Source organism: Grampus griseus (assembly GCF_964374135.1).
Source record: "Grampus griseus genome assembly, chromosome: 10".
NCBI lineage: Eukaryota > Metazoa > Chordata > Mammalia > Artiodactyla > Delphinidae > Grampus > Grampus griseus.
The window spans coordinates 49,513,726-49,541,692 of record NC_139004.1 but is presented as its reverse complement, the minus strand read 5'-3'; the positions used below and the strand labels follow the sequence as shown (position 1 = coordinate 49,541,692).

Below are 27,967 nucleotides of genomic sequence, written 5' to 3'. Positions count from 1 at the left end.
ACAATGAAGACCCAACGCAGCAAAAAATAAAATAAAATAAATTAATTAAAAAAATTAAAAAAAAAAAAAAAGCAAGCATCTGAGACAGGAACCAGAGAAGCTGTGGGAATCTAAGCTGAAGAAGCTGATGGACAGTTAGCTAAAGTCAACATGGACAAATCAAGACACATCTTCTAAGGAAAGAACATCTGCTTTCTTAGATTTGGTCAAGAGTCTTCCTTATGTCCAGATGCCTTGCCCCATGATAAGTGATTTAACCAAAACTATATCCAATAGATTAGTTTCCCAACAAGAAATTGGGGTACAATTATAAAAACAAGGAAGAATGGGTGCTGGGCTAGCGAAATCCAATGTTCCCAGCATGCAGATTTCAGCATAGAGAAGAGGAAAGAAGTGTCAAACAACACACTGGCATGCAGTGTGCACACACGTGTGTGCTATTGCTCCCTCATGTGTTTTTAGACCAGCTGGTGAACACCCCCCTGATCTGGTGAGGTTCTTGCTTCCTTTGGACCACTCTGACCACTGAGTTCTAATGGGACCCAAACTCTGCATCTCTGCATTTTATCTTTTGCTAAGTACCTTCAGGTGTTTTTAAAAAGAAGAGCAAACTTTCCCTAAACAATTTCCTCTGAAAAGCCAGTTTAGTTAAAAGGAATGTGGATAATCCACTGTAGGTACCATCAATCCAATTCTGGTAGAATGGAAATTCAGAAACAACTTGAAGAATCAGAGAGGACATGCTGCTTTGATTTTATGCTCTGGGCAGCTGGTGGAGCCTCCTGGAAAACTAGGAGGGTCCCAAGGAGGTGGCAGGCACCGCTATCAATTATCTGTAACTTTCTAGCTGAGAGGGATGCGATGGTGAAGCTGGCCAATGTATCTGAGGTACGTAGGTTCATTATTGTTATCGGACAAAGGAAGCATGATCTTGGCCTATAATCTAGCACAGGCACTGGGAAAACAGAGCCAGATACAGAAAGAAACCTGACCGGCAGCCGGTTACTCACTCAGCTAATGTTTATTGAGCACGTACTATGTGCCAACCCTTGTTCTGGGCTCTGGGGATACAGCAGAGAACAAGAGAGACTAGATCTCTGTTCTTGCAGAGGTTACATTTTAATAGGAAAGGCAGATAGTAAACAAAGAAGAAAAAAAAATAAGAAAAATATCCAGTAACGGTAAGAGCTCTGTGTGTTGCAGGGAATGAAAATATGGTGAAGCAATGGAGCTTGACTGGGGGATGCTTTTAAACTGGGTGGTTTAAGCTAGGATCTGACCAGCAAGAAGAAACCATTCCTGTTCAGATTGGGCAGAGTAAGGGAGGAACTGAGGCAAAGGGGACAGCTCTTGCCAAGGTCTCGGTGTGTTGGAGTAACAGAAAGAAGGCCATTGTGGCTGGAATAGGAAAGGGTGAGGGAGAGAGGGGTAGGCGATGAGTTCATAGAGGTGGGCAGGGGCCAGGTGGGCGGTTGGTCATAAGGGCGGTTTCTAAAGGGAAAACTCAGAGGGTGTTTCCAGAAGCAGTCACTGTGGATGTTTATTAGGATGGTGGGGAAACCAGGAAGGCAGTCAAGTCAGTAAAGAGCCATATCTGGGAATTTGGGAAGTGACATAAGGGAGGGCTCAGGTCCCGGGGATGCAGCAAAAGATTAGATTTCCGTAAGGAAGAAGAGGATGGATCTGAATCTTGCTGGGGATCCAGAACCTCCCCATGAAACTGCATGGTGCACCATCAGGACAGGAAGGTCCTGCAGAATAACTGAACAGTTAGTGAGGTGGGGGTGAGGGAGAAGCATGGCTCTGCATGCTACCCAGAGGTGGTCTTATGCAAAAGTGCCAGGCATTGGCAGTACTGTGGTCAGGTTACCACATCCCATACTTGGGTGGGCAATTTATTCCCAGGATCCTCCAAGTGGTGAGGTGAGAGCTATGATAGCCCTCTTACATGAGCCAAGATTGGGTTAGGCTTTGTCTGCAGGGTTATGATCTCAGTGGATCCAACTCTAAGAAGCTGAGGAAGGCAGAGAAAGCACTAAGGGGTGGTGAGTCCAGACATTCTCTCAGTGCCTTTGTTTGGAGTCTTACCACCCATTCTAAATACCAGTTTGAATTAAAATATTCCTTAAGAATAACTACCATTACTCAAATACATACAAAGAACCACATACTGGGCAAGTTGCAAACATTATTCCTAATCCTTGATTCCAATTACAGAGAGGAAAAAAACTGAAACCCAAAAATGATAGTAAATGATTAGAATCAAGTGTTTATGATCACTTTTCCCCATTATGACAGAACATAAAAGCAAACATATATGGAGTTCTCTATGAAAAGAAAAAAAAATTACTCTATTCCCCTCTATCAACTATTGCATATTTGAAAGTATAGTTTCAAATGTATGGATCTAGTACAATAGGCCCACGATCCATTCAGCCTTATTTGGAACTCTGATGTATATTTTCCCTCTGGCACGTTTTTAAGAATATATTCACATCACTAGGATTTATTCTTTGAGGTTTTTATAAAGAAGTGTCATCCTGTGCTACAAAGGTTAAAAAGAGAAATTCAGTGAAAGTGAAGTTCACTTTCAAAGGTAAGCAAAACAGACAGGTTTTCTAATGCAAATATGTGCTTCTTAAATTAAATTAAGGAAGGGGCCTCGAGGTTAAGGTTTGATCGATTCTCACTCTGACTTTAGCACCGGAACCCGATGCCAAGCACCACACTTCAGACTAAGACACCACAAAGGAGAAACACACCACAGGCAGTGGAATATTTTGACAGTGAACCTAGCTTTTGGATCCTGTCAACTGGCAGGTTCAAGAGATAATCGGACTCCAGTGGAAGGTTATAGTCTCAACTTTACAATGAAAGGGCTAGCCCTAATGACTTCAAAGTTCCTTTCAGTTTTATAAAATTCTCTAGTTCTGTTTCCTAGTGAATGAACAAATGCACTGCAGGTAAAGTGCTCAGAAAAGCAGAGGAGTGTCCATTTAGGCCTGGCTGTTGGCTGTTCATAGGACCCAGCATTTTGCTGTCTTGGTGAATTTATGGTGGATCATGGTTGTTCCCCAGCCTTGCAGATTTAGGAACTGGACTTTTTCAGCACACACTGAGATGATCAGAATCCTGGGGACAGATGCAACCTAACTCAACTCACATGAGACCAATGTATAAACCAGAAGGCCAATTTATCATAGATAACACACACATTATGATCAGCATATTCACATATGCTGAAGCTTGCTAATAAAATGCAGTTTAAAAACAGAGAAATAATGCCACGGAGCAACTAAGCCCATGCTCCACAACAAGAGAAGCCACAACAATGAGAAGCCTGCGCACCACAACAAAGAGTAGCCTCCACTTGCCGCAACTAGAGGAAGCCCGTGTGCAGCAACAAAGACCCAATGCAGCCAAAAATAAAATAAATAATAAAAATAAATATATTTAAACAAAAACACAGAGAAATAAACAGGCAAAAGTGATGTTTTTCCCCAGACCAGGTTGAGTCACATAGCAGAGACCCCTTCTGTATTGGCAAGAATGCTTGGATTTCAGGATTCAAAGTTCCTTCCCCTTGGACAGGGCACCACACATGTGTTCAACTGTCAGTCCTTTCTGTAACATAGTTTTTTCTCTAGATAGCTTTAATAAATCATTGATTAAACTAGATTTTCATACATTCTTGCATAAATATTGCTTTTCCATATGTACTGGCAAAGTCAGTTAATTTTAACTATCAGAAGGCAAACTAGTCTTTCTTTTTGCCAAGATCCTGGGGATAACTCACTGTGTTTCCCTTGAAGTCTCTTTCCAATCGTATCATGAATGTATGAAGGTACCAGGGTCAGGAGAGGTAAACCACAAAAATAATTTTAATTACTTAAATTACAGGCAAGTTTAAATCTGGATAAGTGGCTATAGAGTACATTATAATAATCAGGAAGTGCCACCGTCAATACATTTCAACAGACTATTTGGTGATGTAGTTGGTTGGTTCTTTGTGAAAGGATGGTAAGTGAAAGTGAAAGTGGGCTTCAAAATCATGTTTCCTAGAACAGTGTTATTCAATGTGTGGTCTGCAGGCTAGCAGCATCAGCTTCGCTTAGGAGATCATGAGAAATATTTCTTAGGCCCTACCCCAAACCTATTGAGAAGGAAGGATGGAAGGAAGGAAGGAAGGAAGGGAGGGAGAGAGGGAGGAAGGAAGATCCACCAGAGGATTATTTATGTATGCTAAAGTTTGAGAACCAGTACCCTAAAGTACAACTTGAGAAAGAAATCCCACAAAATAATCAGTTGGTCAGTCAAACAAATAAAATAAACAAATAAATTAAAACTAATCATTTAAGCAAGCCCGCAAACAAACGAAACATCGCCAACTATCTCATGCTCTCTAAATAAAACTTTTCAAAAATAGGTCCACACAAAACAATCACTGCAACAAAACAGGAAGTGAATGGCCAAGGACAACTGCATGTAAAGATAAAATTAAAACCTGGAAAAGACGATTTCAGACTTTAAGATAGGTTGAGTTTCTGCTAGCCCCGTTTTCTAAACTCTCTGAGGTTTATCACTTAAATACTCTTGCTAGTAACGAATTCTTTTCTTAACCTTTGCAAGAGCTTTGCCATACTGAAGATGACCTTAAACCAGAAGTACATGTGGGGCACAGGTAGGGAGGAAGGAGCATGAACTCTGTTTAGTATCCCCTCTACAATCTCAGCTTTGTCCTCACTTCCGGTTAGCTCACTCACACTTACCACATCAAATGCCACCTCCGTGTAGGTGACACCTAAATCTGTGTTTGCCATTGGATTCACTTCATGCTCAGCTCTTCCTCCTTGCCTACAGCACATCTTAATCTGGGAGTCCCACTGTCACCCTGAAGTTACATTTCAAACTGGATCATAGTCTATTTTCAGATCATTCTCAGCCCCTTTCTCCAGCTTCCGTGTCACCTACCACACTGCTCTTTTTCCAGTCCCTGATATTTCGTGCTTTCCTGTCCATGCTCACCCAGGTTTAGCTTGATATCCTAAATGTTACCCTTCTACGCCATTACATCTTGCAACATACTAGTAATCAATCCAAAATACTCCTTTTATGAATGTTTCTTCCCTCCCAGAGAAACAATTTGTAAGCGCTTCCCTCTACTAACTGTGTGGCTCCCTCTTAACTTGTCATCATTTTTTTTTGGAAACAACTTAATTTCCAGTGTTAATTGTTTGAGTGATCATCAACTCATACTCAAAAGCCTTAAAAAAATATGTCATCCAAAAACCCAGACAAAATCATTCCTATGTTTTTTTAGGAACAGGTGAACACAGGACAAGCATAAACATGCACACACAGACATACAGGATTTTAAAAATAGGTTTGGAATCATATTATATCACTGTCTTATACCTTATTTTTAAAACCTAACAATATGTCATTTTCCCTGGTCAATATATCCATATGCATAGATTTCATGGCTGCATAAGTGTTTTTTTGTAAAGATATAACAGCATTTATTTAATCTACACCATATATATGGACATTTAGATTGCTTACAATCTTCTCTATTAAATACAGTGCCGCAATAAGCACCTTTATACACCCATACTTTTATCCCTTAGCAGGTATTTCTAGAATTGAACTTGCTGTATAACAAGGCATGTACATTCTGAAAGCTTTTGATACATTCTTTCAAACTGAGATCCAAAAGGTACCTATGTGTCAATATTCCCCTGAGTATGAACAGTGTGTTGGAAGCCACTGCCTCCCTATAATTCAATGTACTCTGGCTGCTAAGAAATGTTTAACTTCTAAAAAATCTAGCCGGTGAAAATAATATCTGTTATTTTAGTCACCATTTCTTCGATTATTAGTGACATACTTTTGAGTGCTTGTTAGCTATTTCTATTTTTTTCATTTGTGAATTTTTCTCCCTTTTATTATTGGAGTGTTTTCATTTTTGTCCTACTGAATAGTAGGAGTCTGTTTTATACCCAGAGTATTCAACCTTAGTAATATTATACTGCAAACCTTCTTTATAAGACTGTTTACTTGCTTTTTACTTTAAATTATGGTAGGGTTGTGCTAGATGAAGATGCATAAGTATGTCTGTAGTCATAATGTGGGAATTGCATTAAAAATAAAGAATTTTAAGTCTATCATTCTTTTCATTTATAGTTTATGCCTTTGGAATGAATCGTATAAACCTACTCCCTCCACAAAGATTAAACAATAGTTCACGTTTTTCTTTTCTGACCTCGAAGGACTTACAGTCATTGCTGTGTTCTGGGAACCCAACCAATTCCCTCTGCCACCCATTCTCTGTTCCAGTAAAGTCTGATTCCTCACTGTCTGGTATCCCCCCAGTTGTACCTCATGCCTATGTTATGTTCCTGCTCTAATTCTAGCAGGAGTGCCCACCCATCCTTCCCTGACTTCACCAATATGCCAAATGTCCAATTCCTTTGTTCTCTTCCAGACTCACCCCAAACTCTCTTCTCCCTTCATGGCTCTTCTTGCCCAAACAGCCCTTTTCCCTTCTCTTTAAGTCAATGTCACACAATTTAGCATCTAATCACTCCCTTTTGTTCCATGTGTCACCTCTGTTTCCTTAAATAAATGGTCGTCTGAAGAGCAAAAATCATAGTATAACCGCCTTCTGTCTGAACAAACTGTTACCAGCCCCAGTCCTTAGATTCTCTAATCAATAGAAACTGATGAGAGGCCACCAGAGAATTGCAGGCAAAGCTTTATGGGGACTTGGGCCAAGGCTCAAGACAGCAGAAGCAAGAGTCAGGTGCGCACGCCCACTCCCTTGCTTGGGTCCTTAAGTGGGGTAACAACGGGGCAGATTGGTGGGTGGGGCAGCAGGTGTGGCTTAGATGGTCTGCCCGCTGCCCCGGTGGTGCAGGGATCATGTACAGGACCCTGCTTTGGCTCCCAGCAACTCACAAATGGCAGTTGGTTTGTGGCTGTTTTGTACCTTGTTTATAATTTGCCCCAACAGCACATGCATGCAATTATTTTTCATCACGTACAGTTTCTTTGTATCCTGTTGCTTAAGAAGACCTTTGTCCATGTGCAAGCACTTCTGTAAAGGGTCCCAGGTCCCAGCCTGTCTCAAAACCCCCTATACAGGGCCAGCCTAAGGAAGAGCTCTATGAACGTGCATTGATTGACACCTTGGATTTCACATTCAGAAATTCCACGTTCCATATCACTTCTTAATAACTATAGGATACGAAATAAATTGGCACAGCACTGGACTATAAGATATTATAATTAAACAGTGCACAAACACTGAAAAATCTTATTTCCTCCTTTTCCAAAGCATCTTCAAGCCAAACATACACGAAGGTGTGGGAGACAGCAGGTGTACACAGACACCTTTTTTTTTGCTAAGTCAATATTGACCTGAGAGTAAGCATGAGAATGAGCAAGAATAAAGCAAATACTTTACAGAAAAAAAAAAAGCCAAACACCTTGAGGAGATTTCACCTTTATATTTCCTTCCTAGTTTTATGTATCTTCGGAATTGAAAGTGCCGTATTATTTTGAAATTAAAAAGGAATAAAGAAAACTATAGCAGAAGCACAGATAAATATGGAGTGGTTTCATTCAACTTTCCAGAAGATTCTACAATCAATTAAAGGATGTTTAGAGAGTGAGAGCACGGCCTACATGCAGGTCATTGTTGTAGGGTCTGAGAGCGAGACAAGGAAGAGCAGGACGAGGATTCTTTCCTCTGGGGGCTGAATTTTTCGGAAAAAAACAAAGGGAAGAAAAAATGGTTATGTGCCCAGAAAGCATAAGTGTTATCAATAAGTGTTACTAGAGTTCAGGATATGTAACAACTTATATGTCATCAGTTGACATTTATCAAGCACCTACCAAATGCTGGGCAAGGACTGAGGGTCACCCAGCTGGAAGACCTTTGAGATGGCCCTTGGGTTTTGAGCATGAAGATGTAGGTGAGGGAAGCCATTACAGTTGGAAGAAGATTAACAAATAATTACAATTAAGTTCAGCGATGTTACATGTGAGCAAGTTTGAGAATATTTGAAAGCCCAGTGTAAGCTGGAGAAACTAAAAAACCTCAATTCCTTCATTCCCCAATGAACAAGTCTGGAAAATTATCTAGTTAAAACCCAATACTACACCCAGAGCCAGTGCTGGCCTCACTCAAAGCATTTTTAAACACGAGCTATAGCTCTAGGGAAGCAAGGGCTGACACTCTATAAGCTGCCTACAAGAAAATGACACCCCTCCCTCCTCTAATTTAGTTACTTTTGGGGACAAAAAGCATCCTGGGAACTTAAATGAGGAAAGTGCAAGTATTGTGAAATATAGCAATGTGAAAACCAGACAATTTCTCAATAGCTTCATCTCAGACTGCAGGGTGAGTTTTCTATGAAGCACTGAAACAGACCTGCATTGCTTTCCAAAACAAAACCACAATAAAAAAAATCATGGAAGAAGTATGAGAAATACTGAAAGCAAATCTCTCTACATGATTTCAATCCAACTGATGGCAGAAATGGAGGCTGGAGAAACATAATGGAAGTGCAAAGAAATGTTTCAGCGAAGGGCATTGATCTGAGCTGTCGTAAGGATTTGTGGTCCATTATATTCATGTATCAAGTCAATTTTAGGCCTCTCAGTCCCCCTCTTCTCACCATTATCACTTATAACAATCTCTTGGAGTTAATGGTTCTTATTTATATTTTATCATTTTCATAATATGTTAATATATTGGCATTCTTTACAGAACGCTGAAACACATTACTACTAGTCTAATATTGATCGTCAAGACATTCTTACCAAATAACTAAATATTCTTATGATGGGAAGAAGTGGCAGGAAACTGAAATATAAAAAGGTCAGGAAACCTTGGGGATATGGTATTAAAGCAAGTTCTAGAATCAAAAAATTTGGCCTCCCAGACATCTCTCTCTCAGAATCCTTTCACCTAACCAAAGCGCTGTTTTCATTTCTGATTATTAAATTCCTTTTCCAGACTTGGTTAAAATGTTTCAACTTGCATTAAATATATATGAAGTATGGTATACTGTTGCTTTTTAAGCATGGGTTAAAAAATGGTTGGTAGTCTAGTTGTAAAAAGAGAAAATGCTAAATTGGCTTTCCTGTGTTGAACTAAGCTCTCCTTCCCATCTCATACACAAAATAAGAGAAAAAAGTCATCCTTGCAGGTCTATGTTTAGGATACTCCCTGAGTTTCCAAAGAAGCATGTGGAACTTGATCATCAAACTTTTAAAGGCTATGAAATATAAATACATTGAATAGAATTAAGTGTCATTAGAAATACATGTCCTTGATTTACCTTTTTTATAGGAAGAGCAAACAGTTGAGGCTTTATGATCTGCTGTCTTCTAGATGGATTTCAGTTGGTAGATATTTCTATATCAACCCAGCATAGCATCTTCTGCATCTTTTGTTTTCTTCTTTTCATTGCCATGTTTTAACTTTAATTAAAATTCATGTTGGGGCTTCCCTGGTGGCACAGTGGTTGAGAGTCTGCCTGCCAATGCAAGGGACACGGGTTCGTGCCCCGGTCCGGGAAGATCCCACATGCCGCGGAGCGGCTGGGCCCGTGAGCCATGGCCGCTGAGCCTGCACATCTGGAGCCTGTGCTCCGCAACGGGAGAGGCCACAACAGTGAGAGGCCTGCGTATCCCCCCACCAAAAAAAAAAAGAAAAAAAAATTATGTTGGAAGTGAGAAACAGGACAAGTACAGGGGGAAAAAAGAAACAAAATCAGATTTCACTGAGGTTCATTAGATTTTCCAGAGTCACTTTTTCCAGCTCAGTTATTATACCAGGATATTCCTCCTATGGTCAAGGAGCACCAAACAAGTCCACCGGATGAGGGTTATCACGAAATATAATTTTGCAGTATTCCCAAGATAATAACATAAAAAGGAAAATCCTGATGTCCAAACTCTCGGGACACGAATATTTGCTCTAATACAAAAATGCCTCAGCTAGATTCCAACCACTTAGGAAGATTTGGGCTGCTTGAAGCTGTCCTCCCCTGCTATTGCTCTTTCAACTTGAAATACGAGTGGCAGACAAAGCAGATCAACCTGGATCACAAGTGTGGCCCCATGGGATGGACAAGAAGCAAAGAAATGTTTGGCCCTGCTGACCCCAAGCACTGCTGGGATCCCCATGAGGGTGTCACACACACAAAAAAAGACATTTCTTCTTCTGCCAAATGTGAGAGGCTCCCTTTCAGCTCAAACCTCAATCCAGAAGTTCATCTTCTCACCAAAAGGAACAGACTTCAATAACCCTTATCACTCCAACACAAAGGGACAGGTCAGTCCCACAGGACACAGAATCTTCAGGTTAAGAATCCAAGCACTTAACACATATATATGGAACCTAAAAAAAAAAAAAGGTTCTGAAGAACCTAGGGGCAGGACAGGAATAAAGATGCAGATGTAGAGAATGGACTTGAGGACATGGGGAGTGGGAAGGGTAAGCTGGGACGAAATGAGAGAGTGGCATGGACATATATACTACCAAATGTAAAATAGATAGCTAGTGGGAAGCAGCTGCATGGCACAGGGAGATCAGCTCGGTGCTTTGTGACCACCTAAAGGGGTGGGATAGGGAGGGTGGGAGGGAGACGCAGGAGGGAGGGGATATGGGAATATATGTATATGTATAGCTGATTCACTTTGATATAAAGCAGAAACTAACACACCATTGTAAAGCAATTATACTCCAATAAAGATGTTAAAAAAAAAAAAAGATCAAGGGTAGAGCAATGCCAAGAAATGAGGAAATGATGGCAGGTATTGCTTAATGAAAAAAAAAAAAAAAGAATCCAAGCACTGATGTCAATCCTTGTGTAATAAGGAACTCATCAAGGCATTTTTCAGTGTTTAAAAGGAAGCAAACCTGCCTAGAAGATAAATGATTCAATTTTCAGTACTGAAATGAGTACCTTATACATTTATTGTAAAATTATTCATAATGGCAAAACGGTGGCAAAAAAAATCCGTGCCCATCGATGGGCAATACTTGCATAAAATGTGATGCAAACACACTAGAAACAATTATCCTGACAATTAACAAAAAGGACATGTCTAGTGAACTGGGGAGAATGCACAAAGTATGTTTTCCATTGAAAAAAGGAGTAAAATAACCTGCTCAGTTTGATCTCAGATACCATAGATCTGATTGTATGTTTGTATGAGCATAAAGAATGTTATAGAAGGGCACATATGATTTTTTATTAACATGTTATTTCTGAGAGTTCTTCATTGACCAGTGTGGTGTGCAGAAGAAGATTATTAATATTTTCAATATATATCTTGAGTTGTTTCACTAGATACGATTAGTCTGGATTACTTTGCAATAGAAAAATTTACTAAATGTTGAGGAATTACATATATAGAGACTATATTTTCTACAAATGGTAATAAGAGCCTTGATGCAAAAAAAGAACATGGTAGAGAAAAAAAAAATACAAAACTTCAAAACAAACATAAGAGATTCAACACAACTTGGAAAAATCAAGAGGCATCCAAACCAAAAACACAGTTTGCAGCCACAACTGGGCTATTGTTTCCATACATTCCTTAGTGAGGAAGCCTTTGAAGTTGACATCAGAATCCCATCTTATATCATCTATCGTTACTTCGGACATATCTTTATACCTGCTTAGTTAATTGTATAGGGAAACTAGAGCTTTCTTTTCCCAAAACAGGTATTTTGTCAGTCTTATTTGATCTTTGAAGTTGTCTTTTCAAAATTTTGAGTTAAAAAATCCATATTGCTGTGGATATTTACATGGCATAGGGAGATAATATATGACTATTATACTCAAGATCCTCTGTCTCAAATAAGAAAAATAGACAAAAAGATGGGCCTAGCACTCAACCCATCTCCTAGCTGCGTCTTCTGAGTTCACCTCCTGATATGTCCAACTCTCCACCAACCCAAGGAAGGAAGCTGCATATACAAGCTGACAGTCTTGGCAACTGCTCAGGAATGGCCTCTCCAGTCCCCTCAAACCACCACCACTGCCATTTAGTCCTGACCTCCTTGCTTGTTCTCATCCCCAATTTCCAAATACTGGCTGTCTTTGAAATACACTTCTGTCCTTCCAAGTTGGCATGCGTTCTGATGTTCTTGCCAGCATCTTGGGAAGCAACACTGTGTCAGTTTTTCTCTTCTCTCCTCTTCTCTTCTCTTCTCTTTTCTCTTCCCTCCTCTTCCCTTCTCTTCTCTTCTCTTTTTTCTCCCCTTCTCTCTCTTCTCTTCCTATTGCAGTTTCTGACTTAGCTCACATGCTATCACAGTGTGTCCCATTAGCTGTGTATATAACCTAACTCTAGCCAACAGTCCCGGGGTCCTAGTGTCCCACATGCTTCAGGGGAGAAAGGTAGGGTAGGGAATGATATATCAGTTGGTATATGTAAAAGAATTTACTTTAGTAAGACTTATTTATGCTATACAAAATGCCTTTTGACATAAAGCATCACAGAGGTGAAGGGAACATTCAGCAACTCTGGTTTTAAAAATCACTACCTTCAGCAACAGAGGACTGCATGAGACATACTGAACAACACGGATTAATACACACTAAAAACCTTCTGTTATGCACTCAGCCTGCACCAGGCACTCTACTGGATCCTGCGGGGCATTCAAAGATGAAGACCCTGTGGTCCTAGTCTTCAGGGGGTTCACAGACTAACTCTGAAACAAATCTGATCCTGATAAGTAAAGGTATATCTGAAAGCCAAAAATAGATTTACAACCAAGCAAGAAAAGAAAGTCAAAATCCAATCCACTCTACCTTGGAAAGAAATGGGAAAAAATAAAAAGTAATAACTAAAAAGATAGGAGGAAACTGAGAGCAAAGAGAACAAAAAGTAGGAAGAAGTTTAGGAGCTAAAGGCAGGGAGGCAAAGAAGGCAAATCCATAGCAGACAAGTTGAGGATAGGAGAAAAGGGGTGAGACAGAAAGGGCAAGGGGAGTGGAAGCTGTGAAACAGAAAGAAAAGAGTTAGTTTCCCAGGAAGGACAATCTGGGAAAGGCAGGGAGATGGAGAGGATGCAGTGTAAATGTGAGGTCACTGCAGACAGACATCCTAAAGGAATAAGGATGGAGAAGTGAGTAAAATGAACTTGGCAGAAAAGACAGATCATGAATAATAATAACAATAATAGCTAACTTTTCTTGGACCTCTATTGACCTAAACTGCAATGACCATGTTGAAATCTAGACACTCGTTCACCAGGACCCACCCTCTAACATATGAATGTGCTGAGAGTCAGGGTACTTAAGCACGACTGCATTCATATCTTCAATTCAACAGTTCTGTGGATCCCTGGGCACATCAGTGGCCCTTAAACATCACTGCCATCTGTTTAGCATTGTACAATTCTTATGCCAATACTGCTTTGCTGGTTTTATAACTTATTCTATTGGATTACCCCACTCAAAGCCATATCCTTTCTACATAGAACAACAGAGCTTCACTCATGATTATATTTTTGAGCAGATAAAAATTTTATATGAATATTTTATACATAGAAATTTCAAATACGTGTAAAAATTTTATTTCAATATTCTTCTAAAAAACACCCTTGTTTCCAGTCAAAAACAATATGGCTTTTATCCAGGTCGTCGGTAGGAACGAGTGATGGGTAAACCAGAACAAGAAAAGCAGGTGCTGGAAGTTATCAAGTGCATTGATATGTGGAAGCAGAACAAAGCACTAAGCTGTCCTAGAACAAAGCACTAAGCTGTCCTCAGAAGCATTGAATTTTTTACTTTTTCACAAGACACCAAAAGTCTCAACTATATGACTCCTCCAAATCAAGTTCTATATTCACATCAAAGTTTTTCCCGAAGATGGTTCTTTGATTCCTAACCTATCACTTCCTTTGCAAACAGCTCTTATCCTTTGCCTTTGGAAAGAAAAATAGTCAAATTCCAGACATTTTCAAAAATAAATTAGAACTTGATAACATTAGCCTCTTATTTTCTCTTTCTTCTTTTCTTTGTTTTATCTTTCTTAGTGCTTCTCCTAAATCACTTGTAAAATTAAAATCATGGAACTGCCATTTTTTTCTACCATGCTATTGACAGCCTCATCATTACAAGCTTTGAGGATCATTAGAATTTCCACAATATAAACAATAAACAATGAAATTGGGGAAAAATTAGAGTCAATCTATCAATAAGATTTCTAAAAAATTCTATCAAGAATAACGGAGGAAAAAGAATATATATATAGTTTGCATAATACATTATCAATATATCTCAGATCATGGGAAGATACTACATTTTTGAAAGAAAGTAAAAGTTATTAGTCATCTGTATTTTGGTGAGACTCGTCCCCTTTTGCCATCAGCTAGCAGCAAAAAACTTATTAGACCTGAAAAGAATGAGTATATGTCTCCTTAAGACCACTTTGCCTCTCCATATTTCTCAGTGGTCATTTAGCCTCAGAGAAAATCAGAACCATCGAAACAATTCTTAAAGTTTCCAGAAATGTGTGTGTGTGTGTGTTTTATGTTTGTGAAAGAGAAATCAAAGCTTATTCATTGAATCTGCTGATGAAATTTGGTGAGATCTGGCTAGAGGGCTGGGAAGGAAAACTGAGTAATTAGGAGGAGAATCAAAACATTGGGTGATTATGAGAATTCTCCCTTCAAGATTGTGAGAGGGGAGGGAGTTTTCGGGTGTGAGCATATGCAGGGGTCTAAAGAGACAGAGAAAAGTCCTTCTTGACTGAGGTGGGGGGAGAAGGCCATGCTCTGGACCAGGCATCCTTGTTTTCTTATATTACTGAAAATAATAAAAATCAGAATAAAAATGAAGGAAGCATTGTGCTTGGCTTAAGGCTAGAGAAGCAGTATCTTCAGGGTGCTCACCCACTTGTGAAAGTCATGGTGGGTCTGACTGGGGTGTGCATATGTGCAGACATGTCTGCTTTCAGAGGCACACAGATGTTGCAGGGTTGACAGGGACCTCTGGAAACCAAGAGAAGTCATCCAAGGTGAATAATCATGGACTTGGGGAACAGGAGGAGGTGGCCGTTTTAATACGTGTAAAAAAACCCATGACCCTATTTAGAAACAGAAGAATTTAGAAAGATTATGCCATAAAATAACTACTGTGCCAGGAACTTGCCTCCTGCTTGGACCCTAAGCTGAGAGCCCAGGGAAACACCTGTTACAGTCAAGCTCTTTTTCTTGCCAATTGGTAAACAATTCTACCAATTGCACAATGAAAAAATTCTGTGAACCTGGCACCCAGATCTGGAACTCTCAATTGCTCTCACCACCAAAGGTCAATCCAATGTATCTGCTTGTGACATATTTTAGCCAAAGAATGTTAATGACATTTTCCAATACACTGTGCTGTTCTAACACATGTCCCACCCTGGAAATTTGGGATTACTAAAATACAGAGATATCTTGAATGCCAAAATGTCACAGTAGGTAGAGATATGGCCAGCTTTCCAGGCTCTCCGACCACTTTAGGGACCCACAAAAGCACTGACAAGATGAGAAAAATGTATTGCCTCCAAACAAAAAAGAAACCTGTGAAACCAAATTTAGCAAACGTTTGTTTCTACAAAGCATAATACATTGCCAGCTTTATTCATTGTTCTATTTAGTAGAGACTGAAATAATATTTCTTTGTACCTCAAGAAGATCTGTAGATTAGATTTTTTTCATTTTGCAAGAACACCTACATATACAAGATGGTAAGTGCACATAAATTCACAAGCACACATAAATGAATTTACTCGTACTCAGAGAGTTTTAGTGGCAAAATAATAAAAACTCTTCCCATATTTTATTACAAAAAATATAATTTGATGTGGAATATGAGTACACTTTAATATGTTTAATATATTTGTTGAGAAGTGGGAGGCCCCTAAAGTGTTCAGAAAATATGGAAGTTTTAGAATGACCCTTTACTTCTCCCATTGTTAAAGGACATCGCTAAATTTGGAGGAAAATTCTTCCCTGTTCATGGATAAACAACAAGGTCCTATTGTATAACACAGGGAACTATATTCAGTGTCCTGTAACAAACCATAATGGAAAAGAATGTGAAAAAGAATATATATATGTATAACTGAATCACTTTGCTGTACAGGTGAAATTAATACAACCTTGTAAATCAACTATACTTCAATAAAAAAGTTTAAAAGATCAGAATTCTTCCCTGTTCACTGACCTATTCCCTTGTACTTTTTCCTCAACTTTTTTGTGTTTAACTTCAACAAAGTTAAACACAAGAACAAGCCAGAAAGGGAAAATTCCCTGTTGCTAACATAAGTCCAGTTGTCCTAACAGATGAATAATAAAGTGTAAAGTCAATGGTTAACTTTTTGGAATAAATTGAGAAAAGAACATCAGAAATTTATTCTTTTCCGATTTCCCTGCCTACCTAGATTACAACACAACATCCTTACTTCTGAAGGCACAGTCTCGACTGGTATGCCTGGCAATGGACAAGAGACCGAGGGGCCGAAAGCCAAGACCAAGGCTAACACAGGAGCTATCACAATCCTTCAAGGGACTAGCATCAAGCTAAAAATAATCTGCTTCTCTCATCTCTCAAGAAGAAATTCAACATCATGGGTATGTCATATGGTTTTCTTGTATGATATCCCTGAAAACAGTCTGAAATTTTCTTCCAAGCTTTGTACACACTTCTTCAAATACTTCATCTACTCAAAACTATTTGGGGGACTTCCCTGGTGGTCCAGTGGCTAAGACTCTGTGCTCCCAATGCAGGGGGCCCGGGTTCAATCCCTAGTCAGGGAACTAGATCCCACATGCCACAACTGAAGATCCTGCGTGCTGCAACTAAAATATGCTGCATGCCACAACTAAGACCCAGCATAGCTAAAGAAAGAAAGAAAGAAAGAAAGATTTTAAAAAACTATTTGGGACTTTAAAAGTATATTTGCTTAAAAATGCAAAAATAAAGAAAGAGAGAAAAAATGTATATTCGCTTGAATTTTAAGTTACCTTAGTTCTAAGTTATATCCAGGATGCCACCATCCAATCTGTGTGAATAAGTTTTAAAAGTGGCAACCTAAGAGTTTACAGTCATCAGTAATAGCCTCAAATATGACTTGTATACATAAGAAAACCTTTTAAGAAATCTTAAACCGTTCCAGAAAACCAGATAGCATTCTGTTTCCCATTTTCCTTTTCACTAAATTGTCATCAATCAGAAATATGACTATGATAAATAGCAGTCCCTAGATAAAAATAGGAAGACTTCTCCAAAATTCTCGTTAAATTCTATACATGATCCATATTCAGCTTGAAAACCACCAGTTAAGAATGAGATAAACAGAACGTCACCTGCATCTGGGCAATACATGACAATTTCTTAACCCTAAGGTATAATGATAAGAAAACTAATTCTAGAAAAAGTTAAAAATCAGTTCCCCAAAACACTTACTACCAATATTTAGAATATCATGAGATTTATTTTACTTCTATTATGCCTTACTTTCCACACAACAGGAAAGGATATTATCAGGGTTGCCTTGACTGTGTATGTAGTCTAGTTTATTTTTGGTATTTGTTAGTCATTCATAAAAACAAAATTCAGGGTTCCATTTACTTTCATTAATTCAGGTAACAGGGGCTTTGAGGAGGACCAAGAAGAGTACCTAGTGAGAAAGAGAGGAAAAGAGAATGTTTTTGTTTATGTGTCCTGGAGAAGATATTATTTTTCTCCTACAATACCATGCACTCTGTTTACTAGAGTATTTTTTCCCTGCTCTTTAAAGGTTACTATTCAGAAATTCAGGGATTTGAAGGTTTTGCAAACTCCAGTCAAAATAGCATTTCATCTATCAATTGTTATTTCCACATGTACACGAGCTCTTAGATTCATTCATGAAACTAGGGCTGTCGGGATCTTTTTTTTTAAATTTATTTTATTTAATTCTTTTTTTTTTTGCGGTACACGGGCCTCTCACTGTTGTGGCCTCTCCCGTTGTGGAGCACAGGCTCCAGACTTGCAGGCTCAGCGTCCATGGCTCACGGCCCCAGCCACTCCGCGGCATGTGGGATCTTCGCGGACCGGGGCACGAACCGTGTCCCCTGCATCGGCAGGCGGACTCTCAACCACTGCGCCACCAGGGAAGCTCGGGCTGTTAGGATCTCAATGAGATCAACTGGTTTAGCCAAACACATGCATCACTATTCAGCTCTTATGCCACCTGGAGAGAGCAAGTCTTCGCATAAGGCCTAATTTTACCCACTCAAGGAAGAAAACTTGAACCACGACAAAGCCAGCAATGATGATTAAAGAGTGCCTGTCACTTGGCCTCACCCGTGGGAGCTGCTCTCCACCCAATCCTGGGTAATGGGGGTGTTTCTCTGGGTGCCCTGGATTTAGATGTGGTGAAGGATGCAGACAGTTTCATGTGTCAAGCCTCCAGAGTCGTCAAAGCAGTGCTTGATCTGCTCTGTAGAAAGCGCTGAGGACCCGAACAAAAACTCATCAGTGGCACAAATCCAAGGTCATCTCCCAAATATCCCTAATATATCAAAGCAGCCTCATCCATCTCAAAGCAAGAGTCACAAACGCTAAGCCTGGAAGGGATCTTAGGGAACCTGTCCTAGAAACTAACTCACTGACACACAAATCAGAGAATTCTCCGAAAGAAAAGCAGAATGAATGTCTTATAATTTACTCTCCATCCACTAGAAATTGGATGTATATTAGAGGTTGATGTTCTGAGCAGCAAAACTTCATTCAGATATCTGATTCTACATGGTATATAGTTCCTGACCAATAAAGCTACATGGAAAAATAAAGTTATGTGAACAAATTCTCTGCCAATATCAACTTGAAAAAGAAAAATTCAAAACCAAAACAAACAGAATCCAACTTACCTCGGTCCACACCTCTCCTTGCCTTTTGAAAATTGCTTTCGAATGTTTGAAATCTGAAAATAAAGAGCCAATTCTATAGGCTTTTTCAAGGCCCTGAAAATGATCACTTAGTAAAAAATCTTTTATTAGTATTAGTAACCCTATAGAATGATAATCTCTAGAAGATAAGAGATTATAGTTTTCACGAACAGTCTTTCAAAAACACTGTAGTTAAAGCCTCTTTACTATAACATCCCTGCTAAAGAAAAAGAAACAAAAGTTGTCTCCTTGTGTGACTATGTAATTTTTAACACTAGCAACAAAATTTTCATATTCATACCAAACTGAATATCATATTCTCAAACATCTTAAAAAAGAATCACACTGCCACCTATTTTGCTCTAAGTCACTGATCCTTACCATGTATCACTCTTTTGTTTAGGGATAAATGGCCTGAAGGTTTTCTTACAATAGTTCCATAGATTAAAGTAGCAAAGAAACAGAGAAGAAAACCATTTATAATTTCAAAACAGAAAGGAAAAACTTCACTTTTACTTTTTGAATGTGTGCTTCATGGGAATAACTTTCATCTTTCCATCTGTATTTCTTTCAGATCCATTCAGTAACTATGTGTTTTGCAATGAAATGGCATTCCATATTTAAAATAAAAATTGGTATTTTATGTTGGTTTCCATTTTCAAATAGCATATTTTTAATCACATCCAAGATAGTTCAGCATTTTTCCCACTACTGCCAAAAATAGCAACACGTACCCTCAACACAACGTATCATAACATATCCTCAACAACACACGTATCACCACACACATTTCTGCTCTTGGGCTCCCCTCAGCCCCATCTGTACTCTTGCTGCGAACAGCTATAGCATAAAAATGTCTCTTCTCACATGCTTTTGATATTACACTATTTAATCACATACAGCTGTGGCTTATGAGGCTGTTACAAAACACAATTTTAATGTAGTACTTGAAGTCAATTTTGGATAAACATCAACCATTTACTCTGAATAAGAAGTCCAACACTCCAAAGATTTTCTTTTAAAGGAAAACCCTGGTTTTCTTAGAATTTGGCATGGGCATCATTGTGACTGAGACTTCTCTCTGCCAAAAAGACTGATAATGTCAAAAAGGATTGTGTAAATCATATTAGTGCAAAAACGAAGCTTTCCATAATTCCTGGAGCCAGAAAGACCTGGAATGATGTGCATCCTTCCTTCTCTTTGGCCTCTTCCTTCACGTGGCCCCTACCTCCAGCCCTCAAATACATTTTAGTACTTCATGGAAATAGGTTTGAGTTATAATTCTGTTTTTCTTTTTCCAAATTGAGAGAAAGTGAAAGGAAAATGTGTTGGAAAGATACTGTTCAAAGAAATATACACAGTGTTTCCCTTAAGTTTGGAATTATTCTGGAAAAAAAAAAAAAAAGCATGAACTTTTTACATTTCTACTCCTTTTAGTAGGCACCAAACTTAGTGTTGTGAAAACAATGACGACATTAGAGAAAGAAAATCCCAATGCAAACAAAGATTTGGAGGAGTAAAGAAAAAAAACCAAATTGAAAAGGCAAGGTAGCCTCTTGTTTCTCTGTTTCTCTCATTTAAAACCAATTAAAATAGTACACATTCTAACAGGAGATAAGATTGATCATCATTTCATGCTATCATATAACCCCCCTTCAGTGAAAGAAATATGTGGAGTTATTCCTAAAAATTCTCTTGCTGTAAGATTTTTAGAAAACTGGTTTTATATGTTTCAGTCCTTCAAAGGAAAACAGTACCTGGGAGTTTTCAAGGCTGAAACATACAAAACTGGTTGGTAACTGGCAAGTTACCAACTCTGACTATCAATGCAAATCTGAGGCAGGAAGTACTAAGGAAATTCTAAACTCATTCCCTCCCTCTGCAAGATTTTCTACATTTTCATGTGCGAGGAATGTGTGAAGGGTTGTTTTGTTTTGCTTTTGTAGGACCTGTACATTCACATCTTTAAGAATATCCTTGGCCCCCCGGGGAGGCTCCCTCTTCCTTTGCAGGGCGCCCTGGCCTTGTGTTTTCAAGTGTCTGCTCTTTTCATGGCACAACTGGGGTCCAGCTAGACATTTAGAGCCAGGCGGCTGTCCAGCTGCAGATGGCTGGAAATTCAGCCTGAAATCAGTGTGTTGGTGATGAATTACTCCTCCACCTGACCCCAACTTCACACCAGGCTCTGAACAGAATTTGAGTACCACCAGCCAGGGAGACCTGGACAGGGTTCCATGGTCTGAACCCCTTTCTTCAAGGTCTTCTGAGGAAGCAGATGGCCAAAGAAGGGCAGGCAGCAGACTGATGAAAAAGCAGAGTGATTAGAAACTGCACTGAACTGGGAGAAATAGAGTGATCTGGCAAGGGCGTGGAAAGGAAGAAAAGACAAACTTGCTGTGTGCGCTTGGGTGAGTTTTAAGTTTCATGAAGATGACTAAAGTTTTCTAAATATCACATATGAGAGAAATATCTATTTCTCAACTGCAAAATATCAACTCACCAGGCTGTGACCACGTTTTACTCTTTAGCTTTCCCAGTTCAACTCATTTGTTTTTCAAAAAAAACACCCCCAAAGTACCTCGAATTCAGATTGAAATTCACCCTGGGTCTCATAATGCAATAGCAACAGGTTGGTTATTTGGAATGGGCTGTAACAAAATTCTTGAGAAATATTATGTTACAACTTAAGCAAACATCATTACATATATTATCATTAAGCTAAGAAACTATTTTTTGATCTCCTTTCTCTAAAACTTGCTGATTATTATGGGTGGCTTTTCCAACAGCAAATTCGTTTTGATGAAACTCTTTTTTTAAAATCCAGTTATGTCTCTTATTGAAATATTATGACATGTCACCAAAATTTCTTCATTACTTCTAAATAAAAGTAATGTTCTTTTTAGAAATTGCTTCTTTGGCTAGGAAAACAAAATCGGTCAAAAGGAAGATTGACAAGTGACAACTTTGAATGTGAGGTCTGGGAGAGTAAGCATGTTATACCCACATTACTACAAGGTACAACAGCTACAAGTCAGCCATGGGTTTTCCTTTTATTTGACTTACCCATACATTTTTCTAATATAACATTTTAAGCATCTGGAAATTTTTTCAAAGAAACAAAAGCATAAATATCTTATTTCTATTTTTTTTTTCTTTTGAAGCAACAAAGTGAAGAGATTGGTTCTAATGTGATGGGTAATAAGGGGAGCAGAGAAAGCAGGGAAGTGTCACAAGTTTTTCTAAAACTTAAATTGCATTTGAGGAAATGGAAGACAGTTGCATTTATTTCAAAATCCGTTTTCATTTTGTTTTATCATAAGAAAATAGCAGCTGCATTTAACACACATATTTAGGTAGAAAGAGAAGGCTCAGTATTTTGGCATTTTCTGAATGAATACAATAATAAACATCCCATGAAGATTTTCCAACCCAAACTAATGTCAGCAAATAGCTTTCGTGGGTGAGTTAAAAACACCTGAATTTAGAGAACAGTTTAAGGCACGGTATCACCAGAATATGATTTTTGTTGTCAACCACAGAATTCTATTTTTATCAACCATAAATATTCTTTACATATTAGCATCATTTTAAAAAGCAATGATTTTAAAATTGGATTAAAACTACAAGCCAAGGCTGGAAGGACAGTGGATTTTATGGAATTCCACCTAGGCTTAGCAAATAAATCTAAGCAGCATGCATTTCCTTCAAAATTACTCTACGTTATATTTTGAGATATAAGTGTAAAAGGAGCAGAAAGTGCTACTGAAACAACCCGGTTGTTTTCATGCTATGCTGGGGTGTGATGAGACTTTATTATACAGTGTGAATGCTGTCAGAAAGTTCCCATATTTTAAAATATTGCACATTGACCCTTCCTCCCATTCTCTGAGTGCCTAAGTTCCCAAACAGGGCACATTTTCATATCTTCAGCTTCCAGGAATGTCATTAATGTCTGTCATTTCAGAGCCACTGTAATGATATTTGACAACTTCACAGCACTGTCGAAATTTTACAACGTAATAATCAATATGAACTACCATGATAGCCAAAGTAGCTGATCTTATACTCCCTACCACCCTGATCTGATTACCCAAATATCAGCTGAGGTCGCCTAATGGATCTAACTTCTTTAAAAATGTTCCAGAAGTTGATGGCTTTGACTAGCTTGAAAGTAACAAGATCCAGATGCTGCCTGTCTACACAACACTAAACTACATAGGACCCCAAAACAGATTTATTTTTAAATTCCCTCTCTTTTTCTAGCGCTCTTTTCCCTCAACACCCCATGTTTCCTCTTTACCCCAAACAACACACACACACACACACACACACACACAAACTTCCCACCAGTGTAGCTGGTCCTGTGTCTTTAATATAACGTGCCTGACATTATTTCCTGCTAGCAATAGGTTAAAAGAAATCTCAAACCAAAAAGCAATTATTCCATTCATTTTGGTCTAAAGTTTCTTTTCTGAATAGACTTCATCGGAGAAAACGAGAACCAAAAAGAAAGCATGAATTTTGAAACATTTGGAAAAATTTAGCCAAATGACTAAAGGGGATGGAATGTGCGATATTTTTCATGCAACCTTTGTTTGTTGTTTCTGTTTCTTTGGGGGATGAGAAATGACTATAAATTTCTCCTTTTAACTTGTCCTTGCTTTGCCATTTCTTTGAGGAAGGCAGGCAGCCGTTCTCTTCCCAATCCCCCAAAGAGTTAAAACTCTAGCCACTGGAGCAGGCGGGCTGGTCTATTTATTTCAGCAGCAGCCCAAACTAAATGCTCACAAAGGCAAAAAGCAGTGTGAGTCGACCTTGGAGGGGCAGGGCAAATTGTAAAGCGACTGAGAAAGGAAAGGAAAAAAAGAACAATCTTTAATATAATACTGAAAGTCTGCTGCCTGATCTGGTTTACAAATCAGCATTGTTTGGTGAGAGAGAATAAATGAGAGCTAACTACGGCATGAATTACCAAACCCAAATCACAGCACCCAGTCCTGGTGACAGCACAGATCACTCAGGCATGCCTTGTTCACTCCTGGCGTATTTACCAAGAACACGGTAGAGTCTGGCTAATGCAATATAAAATAATATCATCCATAAAGGAATACAATCCATGCATTCAAGGGGGAATAACCAACATTTTCCCCTGAAATTAAGTCCGATGTAATTGACAAATTGGAGCAGAGATTTCACACCTGAGAGTCTTCCATGTCTGAACTCCAGGATAAAGTTCATGATTGGCATGACCCACTGTTCAGTGACGTGGTCTTGCCACTGGCCCCCTCATGATCATTTGAGCACACACATAAAGCCTAAAGTATTTAACCAATTCATGTCCAATTATCATCAGTGTATTTCATCGTTTTTCAAGACCCAGGCCTCCTGATGGCAGCCAACATCTAGCTTCTAAAAGTAAAGAACATCTATTGTAAAGCTCCTAAATTCACTCTCTAGCATCCTGATCATCCTCAGTATAAAATAAGGCCATAGAAAACACAAAAATGTACCCAAGCAAACTCTAAGAGACTTGAATTAGTTACCGTGTACCTTCCCACACCCGCCTTTCATGCTACACTCAGCGGTTAAAAGTTTGAGTCGCCCCCACCCCGGCGTGTCCTATCCAGTGGGAAAAAACCTTTTAGAGCCACAAACAAAGAACAGCTCACCAGAAAAGCCCCTGAAATTGTATTCTTGTGCCTGATCATCACTGTTATGATCTCCTTTTTAACAACCCTGCCCATCGGCCAAGGACTTGATGGATATCAGGAACACCTAGGCAGCCAAATAACAACAAAGGAACTCAAGTAAAACTATTATCTCTTCTTAAAGAGAAAGCACCAGTTCCAGGCTTGCTTTCTTCTTATATCCTTCTCTGCTTCATTAACTCCATTGCTATGTTACTAATTTCAAAGAAGCAGGAAGAGGTGATGGGGTAAGGGGAGGGAGGTGGTAAATAATAATTCCCATGCCTGTCTGTTTCCCATCCCAAGTTCAGAAGGACACCCCACTGCTGCGAGACTGTGGAGCGAGCCATACCTTGGTTTGGAGATAATGAGGATAGTAGTAAGTGTACTGGGGGTACATTTGTGGCTGATCCAGGCGTTTGCCCATGTAGCTGGAATCTCTATCTCCGAGGCAGGGAACTGGATGACAGGGTATGTGCCCCAGGCCGAGCTTCCTCTGGAACCACTATTCCTGACAGTCCCGATGACTGATGAGGCTTCGGAGAGTCTTCCACCACTCACTAGTTCCAACACAGCAAGAATTTTAAAAAGAAACACACCAAAAAAAGAGGGAGGTGAGGGATTTGTAGGAAAACCCCCACACAGCCTCCCCAGCTCTCGCCTGGGGTCCACTTGGGATGAGGCAGTTTGTTCTCTACCCGGCTGTCCGTAGTGATGTCAATTGCCAACGTTTGTAAAGGAAAAAAAAAAAAAATCAAAGTCCTTTTAGCACAACTCGGAAATCTTGCAGATCAGCTTCCTGTCTCCTGTGTGTCTCTTTCCCCACCTTAAAGAAAACGAAAAAAAAAAAAAAAAAAAGAAAGAAAAAGAAAAAAGAAAAGGGGGGAGGGAAGAAAGAAAAAGAAAGGGGAAAAGAAAAACTAAAAAAAAAAAAAAAACCTCTCACAGCTCAGTTGCTGCTGTGTCCCTCCCAGAGTGACATGGTGTTCGGTGCTTGTCCTGTCCTTTCATTCACGTCCCCTCCTTCCAGCCAGTGGGTGGGACCCGGAGAGCCCCTCCAGGGAGCAGCGTACGCAGTCCAGAAGGCTGCAGTCTTTCCTCCAAGAAAAAAAAAAAGGCTGCTTCAACCCCTGCTGCAAGCAAAGTTCCGATTCCCTCTACTGGCTATCTCGAATAGCAAAGCGGTTTTTGCAGCAAAGCTGCTGCCGCTGCCGCTGATCCCGGGGAACTCAAATGTGGGCGGCGGATGATTCCTTATCCTTCCCTCCATCAACCCCGCACAAGAGCTGCCTTCTTTGCTTTGCTTGCCAAGTTTCAAGGTAAGCCACACTGCGAAACAAAACACAGCAGACCCCGGGAGGGACAGGAGGACGAAGGGAGGAAGGGAGAGAAAGGAAAAAATCAAGGCAGACGGGCTAAGCTTGCTGGTGAAAATGGAAAAAGTGTGTCCCGGATGCTTTCAAAACCTGTGAACGCACTAAAGCCGAAGGAATCCAAGACCTGCTTTAGAAACTAACCTTTTACTTCTCGGAGAACGTGGAGGATGGTAAGTACTGAAGAAATGTTGTAGTCTACTCCAGGACTGCTCGTAACAAGCCAGGCATCATCAGATCACAATCAGCAACTTATCACAGCAGAAATAATCAATCTGATCATTACATCCATTTTGTAAAAATCTAAAGAGGTGTCCCCTTCGGTTTATGATCGTCTTGATAAATAAAATCACTGTTTCTCTCACTGTCTATCTCTTTATGATTCATGGAGGCTTTAATCACTTTCCTGACATCATCATACACAAACACAAAGAACAAAAATCATAATCACTTGGCAGGGTGTTTCTCCACCAATAATAAGTAGTATTCTGACGTGTCTATCAGCTGCTACATTATAATACAGATTGTTTCAGAGGAAATATATTTCCTTAAAGGGTCCCTTTTCAAGGCAGGCGAGGCTAAAATTAGACGTGCCAGCTGTGTTTTGCTGAGGGCTCACGCATGCCCAGAGCGTGGGCAGACCAGCACTGAACTCCTCTCGACTTTGTCAAGTCGGCTGTATTCTCCCCAGCCCAGAGTTGCCTTTTCAAATGAAAGGTTCCCGGTACAAATCCAGCTTCCTAGGCAAGAAGACCAGAGAATGCGGTCCCATGTACAAGCCCTACTACCCCTGGGGCAATGGGCTTCCCGCAGGGGTCTGGTTCCTGGGAGCCCTGTGAGTGCAGGTAGGTTCCTTGGAGACAGATCAGGATGGTGGGCACACAGTTTTATGTTTGACTTTTGACAAGAATGACGATCGGAAGGAAGGAAGGGGAGAGGGTGGAGAGTAGGAGGTAGAAGCCCTGTCACTGAGAAAATTAAATCAAGTCTGCCAATGTTTATGTGTTCTTCTGGGACTCAGAGGTCTCATCTAGAAAATGGAACTACTTCCAACTTACCTAGCTGGAGAGAGTCAACTGAATCAGATACTAAATAAAAATCACATTGATTTTAAAATTCTTTGCAGCATCTCACTACTCAGACAATAGAGTCCTGACTTTTGGTATACTTTTCAAGTCACTTACAAACCTAACTTTCTTCTCCAGAGGCAGGCAGTAGACACTGTCCCCCATGTCTGATGCCTGAGTGACACTGCCCTGCTTTCAGGTCTGGGCTGTGCTCTCAGGGCCTTCGGTCATCCCCTCTGCCAGGGGGGCTCTCCCAGACCCACCTTCAGCAGATCCTCCAGCCCGCCCTTTGGTCTCAGCACCACCCACACCCAGTGGCTTCCTATGCACTCTGGCTTTCCCACAGCACCTCGTATTTACCCTAATATAATGCTCATCCTATGTCACTACCTATGAATTGCCTGTTTTCTCTACGATGCTCTGAAAGCATCAGGAAAAGCAGGAAAGGAGGAGGTCCCATCATTCTTGTTTACCTTCATCTTTTTTAAAACTGGCATGGCATCTGGCACCAAATGGTTGCTCCGTAAATGTCTGAAGAATAAGACATCTTAAATATCAGCAACAACTCTAACCCAACTCATATCCATCTTTCAGTACATTTCTGGGTGCAGGGGATATAGAGCTACACAGATCAGAACAAGGCGCCTCCTCCAACCGATGCCACTGCCCACTTCATACAGTTATTATGAGAATTCACTGAGTTAAACATGTGAAGCATTGATAACACCTTGGTACTTATTGGATCTGCTCAATAAACACAAGCCTGCACCTGGAGAAGAGCATCCCAGGCTGAAGGACCAGTAAGAACAGAAAGCCTGGCAGCAAGCATGTGTCTTTGGAATGTGCCAGATATAGTGCAGGGGCTGGAAGGGAGCAAGTAAAGAGTAGAGG

General features: G+C 39.8%; 1 protein-coding gene across 6 annotated transcripts in view; it reads right to left on the bottom strand.

Annotated features, from left to right (window-relative positions):
- RBMS3 (RNA binding motif single stranded interacting protein 3) overlaps nucleotides 1–25,699 on the bottom strand; it is a gene marked incomplete at its 3' end in the record, with an annotated part of 699,823 nt that extends 674,124 nt beyond the window's left edge. For all 6 annotated transcript variants that reach the window (XM_082664257.1, XM_082664261.1, XM_082664260.1 and 3 more), the window contains exon 1: nucleotides 24,989–25,699. In XM_082664257.1, the coding sequence (XP_082520383.1) occupies nucleotides 24,989–25,063 (75 nt within the window). In that variant the 5' untranslated portion in view covers nucleotides 25,064–25,699. The remainder of the gene's footprint in view (nucleotides 1–24,988) is intronic.
- Between the last annotated feature and the right edge of the window lie 2,268 nt (nucleotides 25,700–27,967).